Raw genomic sequence first — 17,448 nt, 5'->3', positions numbered from 1 at the left:
TTAAAGGCCCTGCTGTTGGCCCTGCTGTCTGATATGCATTAAAGGCCCTGCTGTTGGTCCTGCTGTCTGATATGCATTAAACGCCATGCTGTCTGATATGCATTAAAGGCCCTGCTGTCTGATATGCATTAAAGGCCCTGCTGTTGGCCCTGCTGTCTGAAATGCATTAAAGGACCTGCTGTTGGCCCTGCTGTCTGATATGCATTAAAGGCCCTGCTGTCTGATATGCATTAAAGAACCTGCTGTTGGCCCTGCTGTCTGGTATGTATTACAGGCCCTGCTGTCTGATATGCATTGAAGGCCCTGATGTAGGCCCTGCTGTCTGATATGCATTAAATGCCCTGTTGTCTGAAAGGCATTGAAGGCCCTGCTGTAGGCCCTGCTGTCTGATATGCATTGGAAGCCCTGCTGTCTGATATATATTACAGGCCCTGCTGTAGGCCCTGCTGTCTGATATGCTTTAAAGGCCCTGCTGTCTGATATGCATTAAAGGCCCTGCAGTCTCATATGCATTAAAGGCCCTGCTGTAGGCCCTGCTGTCTGACATGTATTACAGGCCCTGGTGTCTGATATGTATTACAGACCCTGCTGTTGGCCCTGCTGTCTGATATATATTACAGGCCCTGCTGTAGGCCCTGCTGTCTGATATGCATTAAAGGCCCTGATGTCTGATATGCATTAAAGGCCCTGCTGTCTGATATGCATTAAATGCCATGCTGTCTGATATGCATTGAAGGCCCTGCTGTAGGCCCTGCTGTCTGATATGCATTAAAGGCCCTGCTGTTGGCCCTGCTGTCTGAAATGCATTAAAGGAACTGCTGTTGGCCCTGCTGTCTGATATGCTTTAAATGCCCTACTGTCTGATATGCATTAAAGAACCTGCTGTTGGCCCTGCTGTCTGATATGCATTAAAGGACCTGCTGTTGGCCCTGCTGTCTGATATGTATTACAGGCCCTGCTGTCTGATATGTATTAAAGGCCCTGCTGTCTGATATGCATTAAAGGCCCTGCTGTTGATCCTGCTGTCTGATATGCATTAAAGGACATGCTGTTGGCCCTGCTGTCTGATATGCATTAAAGGCCCTGCTGTCTGATATGCATTAAAGGCCCCGCAGTCTGATATGCATTAAATGCCATGCTGTCTGATATGCATTGAAGGCCCTGCTGTAGGCCCTGCTGTCTGATATGCATTAAAGTCCCTGCTGTTGGCCCTGCTGTCTGAAATGCATTAAAGGACCTGCTGTTGGCCCTGCTGTCTGATATGCATTAAATGCCCTGCTGTCTGATATGCATTAAAGGACCTGCTGTTGGCCCTGCTGTCTGATATGCATTAAAGGCCCTGCTGTCTGATATGCATTAAAGAACCTGCTGTTGGCCCTGCTGTCTGATATATATTACAGGCCCTGCTGTAGGCCCTGCTGTCTGATATGCATTAAAGGCCCTGCTGTCTGATATGCATTAAATGCCATGCTGTCTGATATGCATTGAAGGCCCTGCTGTAGGCCCTGCTGTCTGATATGCATTAAAGTCCCTGCTGTCTGATATGCATTAAAGGACCTGCTGTTGGCCCTGCTGTCTGATATGCATTAAATGCCCTGCTGTCTGATATGCATTAAAGGACCTGCTGTCTGATATGCATTAAAGGACCTGCTGTTGGCCCTGCTGTCTGATATGCATTAAAGGCCCTGCTGTCTGAAATGCATTAAAGGCCCTGCTGTCTGATATGTATTAAAGGACCTGCTGTCTGATATGCATTAAAGAACCTGCTGTTGGCCCTGCTGTCTGATATGCATTAAATGCCCTGCTGTCTGATATGCATTAAAGAACCTGCTGTTGGCCCTGCTGTCTGATATGCATTAAATGCCCTGCTGTCTGATATGTATTAAAGAACCTGCTGTTGGCCCTGCTGTCTGAAATGCATTAAAGGACCTGCTGTTGGCCCTGCTGTCTGATATGCATTAAATGCCCTGCTGTCTGATATGCATTAAAGGACCTGCTGTTGGCCCTGCTGTCTGATATGCATTAAATGCCCTGCTGTCTGATATGCATTAAAGGACCTGCTGTTGGCCCTGCTGTCTGATATGTATTACAGGCCCTGCTGTCTGATATGCATTAAAGGACCTGCTGTTGGCCCTGCTGTCTGATATGCATTAAAGGCCCTGCTGTCTGATATGCATTAAAGGACCTGCTGTTGGCCCTGCTGTCTGATATGCATTAAAGAACCTGCTGTTGGCCCTGCTGTCTGATATGCATTAAAGGCCCTGCTGTCTGATATGCATTAAAGAACCTGCTGTTGGCCCTGCTGTCTGATATGCATTAAAAGACCTGCTGTTGGCCCTGCTGTCTGATATGAATTAAAGAACCTGCTGTTGGCCCTGCTGTCTGATATGTATTACAGGCCCTGCTGTCTGATATGCGTTGAAGGCCCTGATGTAGGCCCTGCTGTCTCATATGCATTAAATGCCCTGTTGTCTGAAAGGCATTGAAGGCACTGCTGTAGGCCCTGCTGTCTGATATATATTACAGACCCTGCTGTTGGCCCTGCTGTCTGATATATATTACAGGCCCTGCTGTAGGCCCTGCTGTCTGATATGCATTAAAGGCCCTGCTGTCTGATATGCATTAAAGGCCCTGCTGTCTGATATGCATTAAATGCCCTGCTGTTGGCCCTGCTGTCTGATATGCATTGAAGGCCCTGTTGTAGGCCCTGCTGTCTGATATGCATTAAAGGCCCTGCTTTTGGCCCTGCTGTCTGAAATGCATTAAAGGAACTGCTGTTGGCCCTGCTGTCTGATATGCTTTAAATGCCCTGCTGTCTGATATGCATTAAAGAACCTGCTGTTGGCCCTGCTGTCTGATATGCATTAAAGGACCTGCTGTTGGCCCTGCTGTCTGATATGCATTAAAGGCCCTGCTGTCTGATATGCATTAAAGGCCCTGCTATCTGATATGCATTAAAGGCCCTGCTGTCTGATATGCATTAAAGGCCCTGCTGTCTGATATGTATTAAAGGCCCTGCTGTCTGATATGCATTAAAGGCCCTGCTGTTGGCCCTGCTGTCTGATATGCATTAAAGGACCTGCTGTTGGCCCTGCTGTCTGATATGCATTAAAGGCCCTGCTGTCTGATATGAATTAAAGAACCTGCTGTTGGCCCTGCTGTCTGATATGTATTACAGGCCCTGCTGTCTGATATGCGTTGAAGGCCCTGATGTAGGCCCTGCTGTCTCATATGCATTAAATGCCCTGTTGTCTGAAAGGCATTGAAGGCACTGCTGTAGGCCCTGCTGTCTGATATGTATTACAGACCCTGCTGTTGGCCCTGCTGTCTGATATATATTACAGGCCCTGCTGTTGGCCTTGCTGTCTGATATGCATTAAAGGCCCTGCTGTAGGCCCTGCTGTCTGATATGTATTACAGGCCCTGCTGTCTGATATGTATTACAGACCCTGCTGTTGGCCCTGCTGTCTGATATATATTACAGGCAATGCTGTTGGCCCTGCTGTCTGATATATATTACAGACCCTGCTGTTGGCCCTGCTGTCTGATATGTATTACAGACCCTGCTGTTGGCCCTGCTGTCTGATATATATTACAGGCAATGCTGTTGGCCCTGCTGTCTGATATATATTACAGGCAATGCTGTAGGACCTGCTGTCTGATATGCATTAAAGGCCGTGCTGTCTGAAATGCATTAAAGGCCCTGCTGTCTGATATGTATTAAAGGACCTGCTGTCTAATATGCATTAAAGGCCGTGCTGTCTGAAATGCATTAAAGGCCCTGCTGTCTGATATGTATTAAAGGACCTGCTGTCTGATATGCATTAAAGGCCCTGCTGTCTGATATGCATTAAAGGCCCTGCTGTTGGCCCTGCTGTCTGATATGCATTAAAGAACCTGCTGCTGGTCCTGCTGTCTGATATGTATTAAAGGCCCTGCTGTCTGATATGCATTAAAGGCCCTGCTGTTGGCCATGCTGTCTGATATGCATTATAGGCCCTGCTGTCGGCCCTGCTGTCTGATATGCATTGAAGGCCCTGATGTAGGCCCTGCTGTCTGATATGCATTTAATGACCTGCTGTCTGATATGCATTGAAAGCCCTGCTGTCTGATATGCATTGAAGGCCCTGCTGTAGGCCCTGCTGTCTGATATGCATTAAAGGCCCTGCTGTCTGATATGCATTAAAGGCCCTGCTGTTGGTCCTGCTGTCTGATATGCATTAAACGCCCTGCTGTCTGATATGCATTAAAGACCCTGCTGTCTGATATGCATTAAAGGCCCTGCTGTTGGCCCTGCTGTCTGATATGCATTAAAGGCCCTGCTGTTGGCCCTGCTGTCTGATATGCATTAAAGGCCCTGCTGTTGGTCCTGCTGTCTGATATGCATTAAAGGCCCTGCTGTCTGAAATGCATTAAAGGCCCTGCTGTCTGATATGCATTAAAGAACCTGCTGTTGGTCCTGCTGTCTGATATGCATTAAACGCCATGCTGTCTGATATGCATTAAAGGCCCTGCTGTCTGATATGCATTAAAGGCCCTGCTGTCTGATATGCATTAAAGGCCCTGCTGTTGGTCCTGCTGTCTGATATGCATTAAACGCCCTGCTGTCTGATATGCATTAAAGACCCTGCTGTCTGATATGCATTAAAGGCCCTGCTGTTGGCCCTGCTGTCTGATATGCATTAAAGGCCCTGCTGTTGGCCCTGCTGTCTGATATGCATTAAAGGCCCTGCTGTTGGTCCTGCTGTCTGATATGCATTAAACGCCATGCTGTCTGATATGCATTAAAGGCCCTGCTGTCTGATATGCATTAAAGGCCCTGCTGTTGGCCCTGCTGTCTGAAATGCATTAAAGGACCTGCTGTTGGCCCTGCTGTCTGATATGCATTAAAGGCCCTGCTGTCTGATATGCATTAAAGAACCTGCTGTTGGCCCTGCTGTCTGGTATGTATTACAGGCCCTGCTGTCTGATATGCATTGAAGGCCCTGATGTAGGCCCTGCTGTCTGATATGCATTAAATGCCCTGTTGTCTGAAAGGCATTGAAGGCCCTGCTGTAGGCCCTGCTGTCTGATATGCATTGGAAGCCCTGCTGTCTGATATATATTACAGGCCCTGCTGTAGGCCCTGCTGTCTGATATGCTTTAAAGGCCCTGCTGTCTGATATGCATTAAAGGCCCTGCTGTCTCATATGCATTAAAGGCCCTGCTGTAGGCCCTGCTGTCTGACATGTATTACAGGCCCTGGTGTCTGATATGTATTACAGACCCTGCTGTTGGCCCTGCTGTCTGATATATATTACAGGCCCTGCTGTAGGCCCTGCTGTCTGATATGCATTAAAGGCCCTGCTGTCTGATATAAATTAAAGGCCCTGCTGTCTGATATGCATTAAATGCCATGCTGTCTGATATGCATTGAAGGCCCTGCTGTAGGCCCTTCTGTCTGATATGCATTAAAGGCCCTGCTGTTGGCCCTGCTGTCTGAAATGCATTAAAGGAACTGCTGTTGGCCCTGCTGTCTGATATGCTTTAAATGCCCTGCTGTCTGATATGCATTAAAGAACCTGCTGTTGGCCCTGCTGTCTGATATGCATTAAAGGACCTGCTGTTGGCCCTGCTGTCTGATATGTATTACAGGCCCTGCTGTCTGATATGTATTAAAGGCCCTGCTGTCTGATATGCATTAAAGGCCCTGCTGTTGGTCCTGCTGTCTGATATGCATTAAAGGACATGCTGTTGGCCCTGCTGTCTGATATGCATTAAATGCCCTGCTGTCTGATATGCATTAAAGGCCCCGCAGTCTGATATGCATTAAATGCCATGCTGTCTGTTATGCATTGAAGGCCCTGCTGTAGGCCCTGCTGTCTGATATGCATTAAAGTCCCTGCTGTTGGCCCTGCTGTCTGAAATGCATTAAAGGACCTGCTGTTGGCCCTGCTGTCTGATATGCATTAAATGCCCTGCTGTCTGATATGCATTAAAGGACCTGCTGTTGGCCCTGCTGTCTGATATGCATTAAAGAACCTGCTGTTGGCCCTGCTGTCTGATATATATTACAGGCCCTGCTGTAGGCCCTGCTGTCTGATATGCATTAAAGGCCCTGCTGTCTGATATGCATTAAATGCCATGCTGTCTGATATGCATTGAAGGCCCTGCTGTAGGCCCTGCTGTCTGATATGCATTAAAGTCCCTGCTGTCTGATATGCATTAAAGGACCTGCTGTTGGCCCTGCTGTCTGATATGCATTAAATGCCCTGCTGTCTGATATGCATTAAAGGACCTGCTGTCTGATATGCATTAAAGGACCTGCTGTTGGCCCTGCTGTCTGATATGCATTAAAGGCCCTGCTGTCTGATATGCATTAAAGGACCTGCTGTTGGCCCTGCTGTCTGATATGCATTAAATGCCCTGCTGTCTGATATGCATTAAAGGACCTGCTGTTGGCCCTGCTGTCTGATATGTATTACAGGCCCTGCTGTCTGATATGCATTAAAGGACCTGCTGTTGGCCCTGCTGTCTGATATGCATTAAAGGCCCTGCTGTCTGATATGCATTAAAGGACCTGCTGTTGGCCCTGCTGTCTGATATGCATTAAAGAACCTGCTGTTGGCCCTGCTGTCTGATATGCATTAAAGGCCCTGCTGTCTGATATGCATTAAAGAACCTGCTGTTGGCCCTGCTGTCTGATATGCATTAAAGGACCTGCTGTTGGCCCTGCTGTCTGATATGAATTAAAGAACCTGCTGTTGGCCCTGCTGTCTGATATGTATTACAGGCCCTGCTGTCTGATATGCGTTGAAGGCCCTGATGTAGGCCCTGCTGTCTCATATGCATTAAATGCCCTGTTGTCTGAAAGGCATTGAAGGCACTGCTGTAGGCCCTGCTGTCTGATATGTATTACAGACCCTGCTGTTGGCCCTGCTGTCTGATATATATTACAGGCCCTGCTGTAGGCCCTGCTGTCTGATATGCATTAAAGGCCCTGCTGTCTGATATGCATTAAAGGCCCTGCTGTCTGATATGCATTAAATGCCCTGCTGTTGGCCCTGCTGTCTGATATGCATTGAAGGCCCTTTTGTAGGCCCTGCTGTCTGATATGCATTAAAGGCCCTGCTTTTGGCCCTGCTGTCTGAAATGCATTAAAGGAACTGCTGTTGGCCCTGCTGTCTGATATGCTTTAAATGCCCTGCTGTCTGATATGCATTAAAGAACCTGGTGTTGGCCCTGCTGTCTGATATGCATTAAAGGACCTGCTGTTGGCCCTGCTGTCTGATATGCATTAAAGGCCCTGCTGTCTGATATGCATTAAAGGCCCTGCTATCTGATATGCATTAAAGGCCCTGCTGTCTGATATGCATTAAAGGCCCTGCTGTTGGTCCTGCTGTCTGATATGCAATAAATGACATGCTGTTGGCCCTGCTGTCTGATATGCATTAAATGCCCTGCTGTCTGATATGCATTAAAGGCCCTGCTGTCTGATATGCATTAAATGCCATGCTGTCTGATATGCATTGAAGGCCCTGCTGTAGGCCCTGCTGTCTGATATGCATTAAAGGCCCTGCTGTTGGCCCTGCTGTCTGATATGCATTAAAGGACCTGCTGTTGGCCCTGCTGTCTGATATGCATTAAATGCCCTGCTGTCTGATATGCATTAAAGGACCTGCTGTTGGCCCTGCTGTCTGATATGTATTACAGGACCTGCTGTCTGATATGCATTAAAGGACCTGCTGTTGGCCCTGCTGTCTGATATGCATTAAAGGCCCTGCTGTCTGATATGCATTAAAGGCCCTGCTGTCTGATATGCATTAAAGAACCTGCTGTTGGCCCTGCTGTCTGATATGTATTACAGGCCCTGCTGTCTGATATGCATTAAAGGCCCTGCTGTCTGATATGTATTAAAGGCCCTGCTGTCTGATATGCATTAAAGGCCCTGCTGTTGGCTCTGCTGTCTGATATGCATTAAAGGACCTGCTGTTGGCCCTGCTGTCTGATATGCATTAAAGGCCCTGCTGTCTGATATGAATTAAAGAACCTGCTGTTGGCCCTGCTGTCTGATATGTATTACAGGCCCTGCTGTCTGATATGCGTTGAAGGCCCTGATGTAGGCCCTGCTGTCTCATATGCATTAAATGCCCTGTTGTCTGAAAGGCATTGAAGGCACTGCTGTAGGCCCTGCTGTCTGATATGCATTGAAAGCCCTGCTGTCTGATATGCATTAAAGGCCCTGCTGTAGGCCCTGCTGTCTGATATGTATTACAGACCCTGCTGTTGGCCCTGCTGTCTGATATATATTACAGACCCTGCTGTTGGCCCTGCTGTCTGATATGTATTACAGACCCTGCTGTTGGCCCTGCTGTCTGATATATATTACAGGCAATGCTGTTGGCCCTGCTGTCTGATATATATTACAGGCAATGCTGTAGGACCTGCTGTCTGATATGCATTAAAGGCCGTGCTGTCTGAAATGCATTAAAGGCCCTGCTGTCTGATATGTATTAAAGGACCTGCTGTCTGATATGCATTAAAGGCCCTGCTGTCTGATATGCATTAAAGGCCCTGCTGTTGGCCCTGCTGTCTGATATGCATTAAAGAACCTGCTGCTGGTCCTGCTGTCTGATATGTATTAAAGGCCCTGCTGTCTGATATGCATTAAAGGCCCTGCTGTTGGCCATGCTGTCTGATATGCATTATAGGCCCTGCTGTAGGCCCTGCTGTCTGATATGCATTGAAGGCCCTGATGTAGGCCCTGCTGTCTGATATGCATTTAATGACCTGCTGTCTGATATGCATTGAAAGCCCTGCTGTCTGATATGCATTGAAGGCCCTGCTGTAGGCCCTGCTGTCTGATATGCATTAAAGGCCCTGCTGTCTGATATGCATTAAAGGCCCTGCTGTAGGCCCTGCTGTCTGATATGTATTACAGGCCCTGCTGTCTGATATGTATTACAGACCCTGCTGTTGCCCCTGCTGTCTGATATATATTACAGGCCCTGCTGTTGGCCCTGCTGTCTGATATGCATTAAAGGCCCTGCTGTAGGCCCCGCTGTCTGACATGTATTACAGGCCCTGCTGTCTGATATGTATTACAGACCCTGCTGTTGGCCCTGCTGTCTGATATATATTACAGGCAATGCTTTTGGCCCTGTTGTCTGATATATATGACAGGCCCTGCTGTTGGCCCTGCTGTCATATATATATTACAGGCCCTGCTGTTGGCCCTGCTGTCTGATATGTATTACAGGCCCTGTTGTTGGCCCTGCTGTCTGATATATATTACAGGCCCTGCTGTAGGCCTTGCTGTCTGATATGTATTACAGACCCTGCTGTTGGCCCTGCTGTCTGATATATATTACAGGCCCTGCTGTTAGCCCTGTTGTCTGATATATATTACAGGCCCTGCTGTTGGCCCTGCTGTCTGATTAGTATTACAGGCCCTGCTGTAGGCCCTTCTTTCTGATTAGTATTACAGGCCCTGCTGTTGGCCCTGCTGTCTGATATATATTACAGGCCCTGCTGTTGGCCCTGCTGTCTGATTAGTATTACAGGCCTTGCTGTAGGCCCTTCTGTCTGATTAGTATTACAGGCCCTACTGTTGGCCCTGCTGTCTGATATGTATTACAGGCCCTGCTGTCTGATATGTATTACAGACCCTGCTGTCTGATATGTATTACAGGCCCTGCTGTCTGATATGTATTACAGGCACCTGCTGTCTGATATGTATTACAGGCCCTGCTGTCTGATATGTATTACAGGCCCTGCTGTCTGATATGTATTACAGGCCCTACTGTTGGCCCTGCTGTCTGATATGTATTACAGGCCCTGCTGTTGGCCCTGCTGTCTGATATATATTACAGGCCCTGTTGTTGGCCCAGCTGTCTGATTAGTATTACAGGCCCTGCTGTTGTCCCTGCTGTCTGATATATATTACAGGCCCTACTGTAGGCCCTTCTGTCTGATTAGTATTACAGGCCCTGCTGTAGGCCCTGCTGTCTGATATGCATCACAGGTCCTGCTGCAGGCCCTGCTGTCTGATATGCATCACAGGTCCTGCTGTAGGCCCTGCTGTCTGATATGCATTAAAGGACAATTGAATACAAAACATAAGCAAATATCCTTCTGAGAATGAATAAACTACTACTAAAAGATCTCCATCACTGTACAGTATGTCTTCCATTATATGTTGTTTTTCCCACAGATTCATCCAGATTTATCCTTGAACGACATGTACAGATGTTTATAAATATTCGCTATACAAATACATTTCTCAAGGTCTCTCCTTTGCCTGCATGTTATCAATGAAGGAATGATGTCCTCCCTCTATTCCGTCAATAGCCAGAGAAATGCTAGGTCACAGGAAATGTCTCTCCTCCCACATCGCTCCCCTGGTAGAACCACCTTTAATACGTCCCTGTGGGACACGGTGGATATGGCAGCACATAGCATTCCGCTGGTTCAAAATAGAGCTGATAAATGCTCCAAGAGAGACGTTGACTCCCTGATGGGGTGAAAGAGAGAGAGAGAGATCAAGAGAGAGAGAGAGAGAGAGAGATAGAGAGAGAGAGAGAGAGAGAGATAGAGAGAGAAAGCGAGAGAGAGAGAGAGAGAGAGAGAGAGAGAGAGAGAAAGAGAGAGAGAGAGAGAGGCCATCTGGCCGTCAGCGGGGTAGTAGGGACAACTTTCTACCGCTGCTGTCCCTTACTGTAATACCACTGATATCCCTTACTGTAATACCACTGATATCACTTACTGATTCCACTTACTGTAATGCCATTGATATCCCTTACTGTAATACCACTGATATCCCTTACTGTAATACCACTGCTATAGCTTACTGATTCCACTTACTGTAATACCACTGATATCCCTTACTGTAATACCACTGATATCGCTTACTGATTCCACTTACTGTAATACCACTGATATCCCTTACTGCAATGCCACTGATATCACTTACTGATTCCACTTACTGTAATACCACTGATATCCCTTACTGTAACACCACTGATATATCTTAGTGTAACGCCACTGATATCCCTAACTGTAACACCAATGATATCCCTTACTGTAATACCACTGATATCCCTTACTGATACCACTTACTGTAACATCACTGATATCCCTTACTGTAATACAAATTATATCCCTTACTGTAACACCAATGATATCCCTTAGTGTAATACCACTGATACCTAGAATGAACACATGGCCATGTCTTCATCATATAGTACTTCACAATATACTGCTATATTTGCCATGACTCTCAATATATCACACAAAGCCACGGTAATTGTATTGAAACTGTGGTGAAATGCAGGATGCTGAAGGACCTCAACTGAGAAGTGACTATTCTTTGAGGAGTATGGATGAATGGCATATGCCATCCATTGTTGAAAGCACTTGACTCTGAGATTGCAAAGGGAATGTTGACTGCTGTTAAAGCAACATTTGTGCGCAAACATGTGGAAAGGCTGAGAGACAGATCCATTATCCAACTGTTCCATGGACCACTACAGAAGAACACACAATGGTGTTTCTTTTAAAGCCCATTCTGCAGCTGAAGGTGCTGTCTTAGTGTAGCAGAGTGGCAGGCTGATCAAAAGTTTTGTTGTACAATAGGGTGAATATTCTGACTCTCGTCTATATCACAGTCAAATGTATTCTCTTGTTGGCTTAAAGTTCACACATCAGGGAAGGTAGAGAGATATGGAGGGATGGACAGGGAGAGAAAGAGAGAGAGAGACAGAGAGACAAACAGAGGGGGAGAGAGAGGAAACTGTGAGTGTGTATGAGATAGACATTCTCTTCTGAACTGGAGATGCCATCTGTCAATGTCAGGGCCTGTAATACTGCTTATTTGACAGATGCCAAGGCAACCTGAAGATGGTTCATAATAAATAGCAGCCCAGATTGGAGCCCGAACCGACAGCACTCAATAGGACCAAAAGCAAATAGATTCACAAAAGTTAGCTGTTTGCATTTAACGTCCTTAGCATTAGTGCATTGACAGGAATAGAAATGTAACATAGAAAAAAGCTCTTAAAAGTAGATGGACATCAGAAGATTCCATTTGAACCTTCCTTTGAATATTCATCATCCAACATCAACTCTAACCAGCCACAGTTAAGTTGACTCAATCACACACTCTTCTCTCCATGATTCCAATACCTGGAGAGGTTCAACCACCGGGCTGGAGTGACAGACAGCTAACAGACAGTTAAATGGAGACGTACCTGAGCCTCTCTTGGACACTGTTTTGAAACCTCGGACCACAGCAGCATAGAGAAGAATCTGGAGTGTGATGGGAGCTTTCATTTTTCACCTGGCCAAGTGTCCTATGGGGTTAGAGGAGAGGAGAGAGAGGTTAGAGACTATCCATAAAGGTAAGAATAATGAACAAATCCTTTAGAGAAGATAATGCGCTTTGTAGACAAAACATAAATCAAGAAACACACACTAAATCTAAACAGTCATTTTTGTTTTTATGCCTCTAAAGAGCGAAGAAAGTACACCCCACCATTTTGAACGCAATAGATCACTTTAACTGGCTTCAACAGCTCCCTCACTCTTCCTAGACAGTCATTTTGTCTAAAGCACAGCGTGCTATAGACCACAATCATGAAGGAACACCTCATGTATTAGATTTGGACGGGAAACGGTGTATCCTGAATATGTTGCTTCATGGTTTAAGGATGAAATACAACATAAAGAAGTAAATCATGATAGAAGGCAAGGCAAACATATTATTAGGATATGGCAGAAATCATACAAATATTTAAGCCCACACACATTCCCTTATGCTTGCAATCATTAATAAATAAAATAAAATCTAAAACAGTGAAACAGCCCACTGGGCACAGATGTCAATTTAATTCAATCTATTCCACGTTGGTTCAACGTCATTTCATTGAAATGACGTGGAAACAACATTGATTCAACCAGTATGTGCCCAGTAGGAATGGCTGTAACACTAACAATCAATAACAAGCACCACTGAAGGGTGAGTGGAGGTACAGTATTTGTTACAGTGCCTTTGGAAAGTATTCAGACCCCTTGACTTTATCAACATTTTGTTTGGTTACAGCTTTATTCTAAAATTGATTAAATTGTTTTTCCCCCTCATCAATCTACACACAATACCCTGTACTGACAAAGCAAAAACTGGTTTTAAGAAATTGTTCTAAATTATAATAAATAAATTAAAATCTGAAATATGACATTCACTGTGCCTTGCGAAAGTATTCATCCCCCCTTGGCATTTTTCCTATTTTGTTGCATTACAACCTGTAATTTAAATGGATTTTTATTTGGTTTTAATGTAATGGACATATACAAAATAGTCCAATTTGGTGAAGTGAAATGAATTATTTTTTATTTTTTAAAATTTTTTGTAAAATAAAAAAACTGAAAAGTTGTGCGCGCATATGTATTCACCTCCTTTGCTATGAAGCCCCTAAATAACATCTGGTGCAACCAATTACCTTCAGAAGTCACATAATTAGTTAAATAAAGTCCACCTGTGTGCAATCTAAGGGTCACATGATCTCAGTATAAATACACCTGTTCTGAAAGGCCCCTGAGTCTGCAACACCAATACATCTGCCTGGAAGGTCAGCATCCCAGAGTCACCTCTTCACTGTTGACGTTGAGACTGGTGTTTTGCGGGTACTATTTAATGAAGCTGCCAGTTGAGGACATATGAGGCATCTGTTTCTCAAACTAGACACTCTAATGTACTTGTCCTCTTGCTCAGTTGTGCACCGCGGCCTCCCACTCCTCTTTCTATTCTGGTTAAGCCAGTTTGCGTTGTTCTGTGAAGGGAGTAGTACACAGCGTTGTACGAGATCTTCAGTTTCTTGACAATTTCTCTCATGAAATAGCCTTCATTTCTCAGAACAAGAATAGACTGACGAGTTTCAGAAGAAAGTTATTTGTTTCTGGCCATTTTGAGCCTGTAATCGAACCAACAAATGCTGATACTGCAGATACTCAACTAGTCTAAAGAAGGCCAGTTGTATTGCTTCTTTTTATTCTTTATTTTATTTCACCTTTATTTAACCAGGTAGGCTAGTTGAGAACACCTTTATTTAACCAGGTAGGCTAGTTGAGAACACCTTTATTTAACCAGGTAGGCTAGTTGAGAACACCTTTATTTAACCAGGTAGGCTAGTTGAGAACACCTTTATTTAACCAGGTAGGCTAGTTGAGAACACCTTTATTTAACCAGGTAGGCTAGTTGAGAACACCTTTATTTAACCAGGTAGGCTAGTTGAGAACACCTTTATTTAACCAGGTAGGCTAGTTGAGAACACCTTTATTTAACCAGGTAGGCTAGTTGAGAACAAGTTCTCATTTACAACTGCGACCTGGCCAAGATAAAGCATAGCAGTGTGAACAGACAGCAACACAGAGTTACACATGGAGTAAACAATAAACAAGTCAATAACACAGTAGAATTTGTTGTTGTTTTATTTTAAAAAAAGAGACTATATACATTGTGTGCAAAAGGCATGAGGAGGTAGGCGAATAATTACAATTTAGCAGAACAACAGTTTTCAGCTGTGCTAACATAATTATAAAAGGGTTTTCTAATGATCAATTAGCCTTTTAGAATGATAAACTTGGATTAGCTAACACAATGTGCCATTGGTACACAGGAGTGATTGTCGCTGATAATGGGCCTATGTAGATATCCAATTAAAAATCAGCCGTTTGCAAGTACAATAGTCATTCACAACATTACCAATGTCTACACTGTATTTCTGATCAATTTGATGTTATTTTTAATGGACAAAAAACGTGCTCTTCTTTCAAAAACAAGGAGATTTCTAAGTGACCCCAAACTTTTGAACGGTATTGTTATTATTCAGGCCCTTTACTCAGTACTTTGTAGAAGCACTTTTTGCAGTGATTACAGCCTCAAGTCTTCTTGGGTAGGACGCTACAAGCTTGGCACACCTGTATTTGGGGAGATTCTCCCATTCTTCTCTGCAGATCCTATCAAGCTCTGTCAGGTTGGATGGGGAACCTTGCTGCATAGCTATTTTCAGGTCTCTCCAGAAATGTTCGATCGGGTCCAAGTCCGGGCTCTGGCTGGGCCACTCAAGGACATTCAGAGACTTGTCCCGAAGTCACTCCTGCGTTGTCTTGGCTGTGTGCTTAGGGTTGTTGTCCTGTTGGACTATCGCCCCAGTCTGAGGTTCTGAGCTCTCTGGAGCAGGTTTTCATCAAGGATCTCTCTGTACTTTGATCTGTTCATCTTTGCCTCGATCCGGAATAGTATCCCAGTCCCTGCCACTGAAAAACATCCCCACAATAGTATGCTGGTACCACCATTCATCACCGTAGGGATGGTGCCAGGTTTCCTCCAGACGTGACGCTTGGCATTTAGGCCAAAAAGTTCAATCTTGGTTTCATCACAGACCAGAGAATCTTGTTTCTCATGGTCTGAAAGTCTTTAGGTGCCTTTTTGCACTCTCCAGGTGGGCTGTCATGTGCCTTTTACTGAGGAGTGGCTTCTGTTTGGCCAGTCTACCATAAAGCCCTGATTGGTGGAGTGCTGCAGAGATGGTTGTCCTTCTGGAAGGTTCTCCCATCTCCACAGAGGAACTCTAGAGCTTTGTCACAGTGACCATCGGGTTTTTGGTCACTTCCAGACCAAGGTCCTTCTCCCCCAATTAATCAGTTTGGTCTAGGAAAAGTCTTGGTGGTTCCAAACTTCTTCCATTTAAGAATAATGGGGCCACTGTGTTCTTGGGGAACTTCAATGCTGCAGAAATGTTTTGGTACCCTTCCCCAGATCTGTGCCTAGACACAATCCTGTCTCGGAGCTCTACAAACAATTCCTTTGACCTCATGGCTTGGTTTTTGCTCTGACATGCACTGTCAACTGTGGGACGTTATGTAGACAAGCGTGTGCCTTTCCAAATCATGTCCAATCAATTGAATTTACCACAGGTGGACTCCAATCAAGTTGTAGAAACACCTCAAGGACGATCAATGGAACCAGGATGCACCTGAGCTCAATTTCGAGTCTCACAGCAAAGGGTCTGAATACTTATGTAAATAAGGTTTTTCAGTTTTTTTTACTTTTAATAAATTTGCAACAATGTCTAAACCTTTATTCGCTTTGTCATTATGGGGTATTGTGTGTAGATTGCTGAGGATTTTTTGAATTTAATCAATTTTAGGTTAAGTTGTAACGTAACAAAGTGTGGGAAAAGTCCAGGGGTCTGAATACTTTCCGGAGGCACTGTATGTATGTAGTCCTATTGTAAGGCTATGGGTCAAATCAAGAACATAGTTAGTTGTACCGAAAGGAACACACCAGGTAAAAGGTCATGAGTAAAAGATTCTGAAGGTGAATTTACATCCAATCACCATATTGAAGGTGGATTACACAAGATAGTAGAAGTAGAAGCCACTCTTGCACGATTGACAATTTCTTCTACAATAAATTGCAATTAAAAAAAAAAACTTTGGTGTTCACACATGTATTTGTTTGATTTATAACTGCACAGGTCCCTACCAAAAAAAAATTGGGGCCTGGACAAAAGGCTTTTTTGATCACTCAGATCAGCTCTGAAAAAGATCTGATGTGATTGGTCAAAATACGAATTAGTTGAAAAAAGATGAGAATTGGGCTGCCTGTGTAAACACAGCTGTTGTTTTGAATGAGATGTGGCTTTCAGATTACACCACGTGCAAATAATTTAATCATCATTTACTCATCTGGATCATAGTTCAAAACGGGGAAAACAAATATTTGATATCATGTTCTGCAGCTGCCTACACATCTGCAATTAGCCTTTCAAATAAATGATGCCCGTATGCAAATCCATTCTCCAAAAGTTTATTTATATTCCTCTCTTTAAGGATTTATCATCATGGACCCGGATAAAATGAACTTCATCAAAGAAGAAGCTGTGTCAAAGTAGTGAGTAATAATATATCTGGCTTTGTTGCCATGCTAACTAACATGTTAATTTCACCTGCTCCCTAATCCTTTACATAATCAATTCTAATCTGAATTCTTCTGGTGTTAGGCCACTGTTTTGGGGGGTGGTTGTATGATCATTTCAATGACTGTCAATTCAATTGACATGTGGTAGCTTCCAATGTTAAAAAACTTCACGTTGACATTTAGTACCTGACAAAGACACAACACAGAATCTGGAGGGGGGAACCTGGTAAACCACAATAAACCTGAGGAGACAGTGTTAGTGTGTCAGTTCCAGATTAGACTGCAGCCAAGGATGACGACACCACCACAAACCACCCCGCTATGAAAGGGCCATTGTAGCGCCGGGCGCTAGTTGGCTAACGACGCTTCACAAGTCACCCCCTCACTACACTAAAACGATAAAGCAACACCCAAATCGTATCATTTTAATTAGCGTTCTCTCTCGTGTCGCTGCAAACATTACCACCAAAGATACTCTCGATGTGGTCCCT

At 44.7% G+C, this 17,448-nt stretch overlaps 1 protein-coding gene across 2 annotated transcripts in view; it reads right to left on the bottom strand.

Annotated features, from left to right (window-relative positions):
- LOC110495483 (interleukin-1 receptor accessory protein-like 1) overlaps window positions 1–17,448 on the bottom strand; it is a 398,899-nt gene that overhangs the window by 366,383 nt on the left and 15,068 nt on the right. For both annotated transcript variants that reach the window (XM_036951893.1, XM_036951894.1), the window contains exon 2: window positions 12,228–12,329. In XM_036951893.1, the coding sequence (XP_036807788.1) occupies window positions 12,228–12,309 (82 nt within the window). In that variant the 5' untranslated portion in view covers window positions 12,310–12,329. The remainder of the gene's footprint in view (window positions 1–12,227; window positions 12,330–17,448) is intronic.

The sequence above is a fragment of the Oncorhynchus mykiss genome, chromosome 18 (assembly GCF_013265735.2).
Source record: "Oncorhynchus mykiss isolate Arlee chromosome 18, USDA_OmykA_1.1, whole genome shotgun sequence".
NCBI lineage: Eukaryota > Metazoa > Chordata > Actinopteri > Salmoniformes > Salmonidae > Oncorhynchus > Oncorhynchus mykiss.
This window is presented reverse-complemented; position numbering and strand designations above follow the sequence as displayed.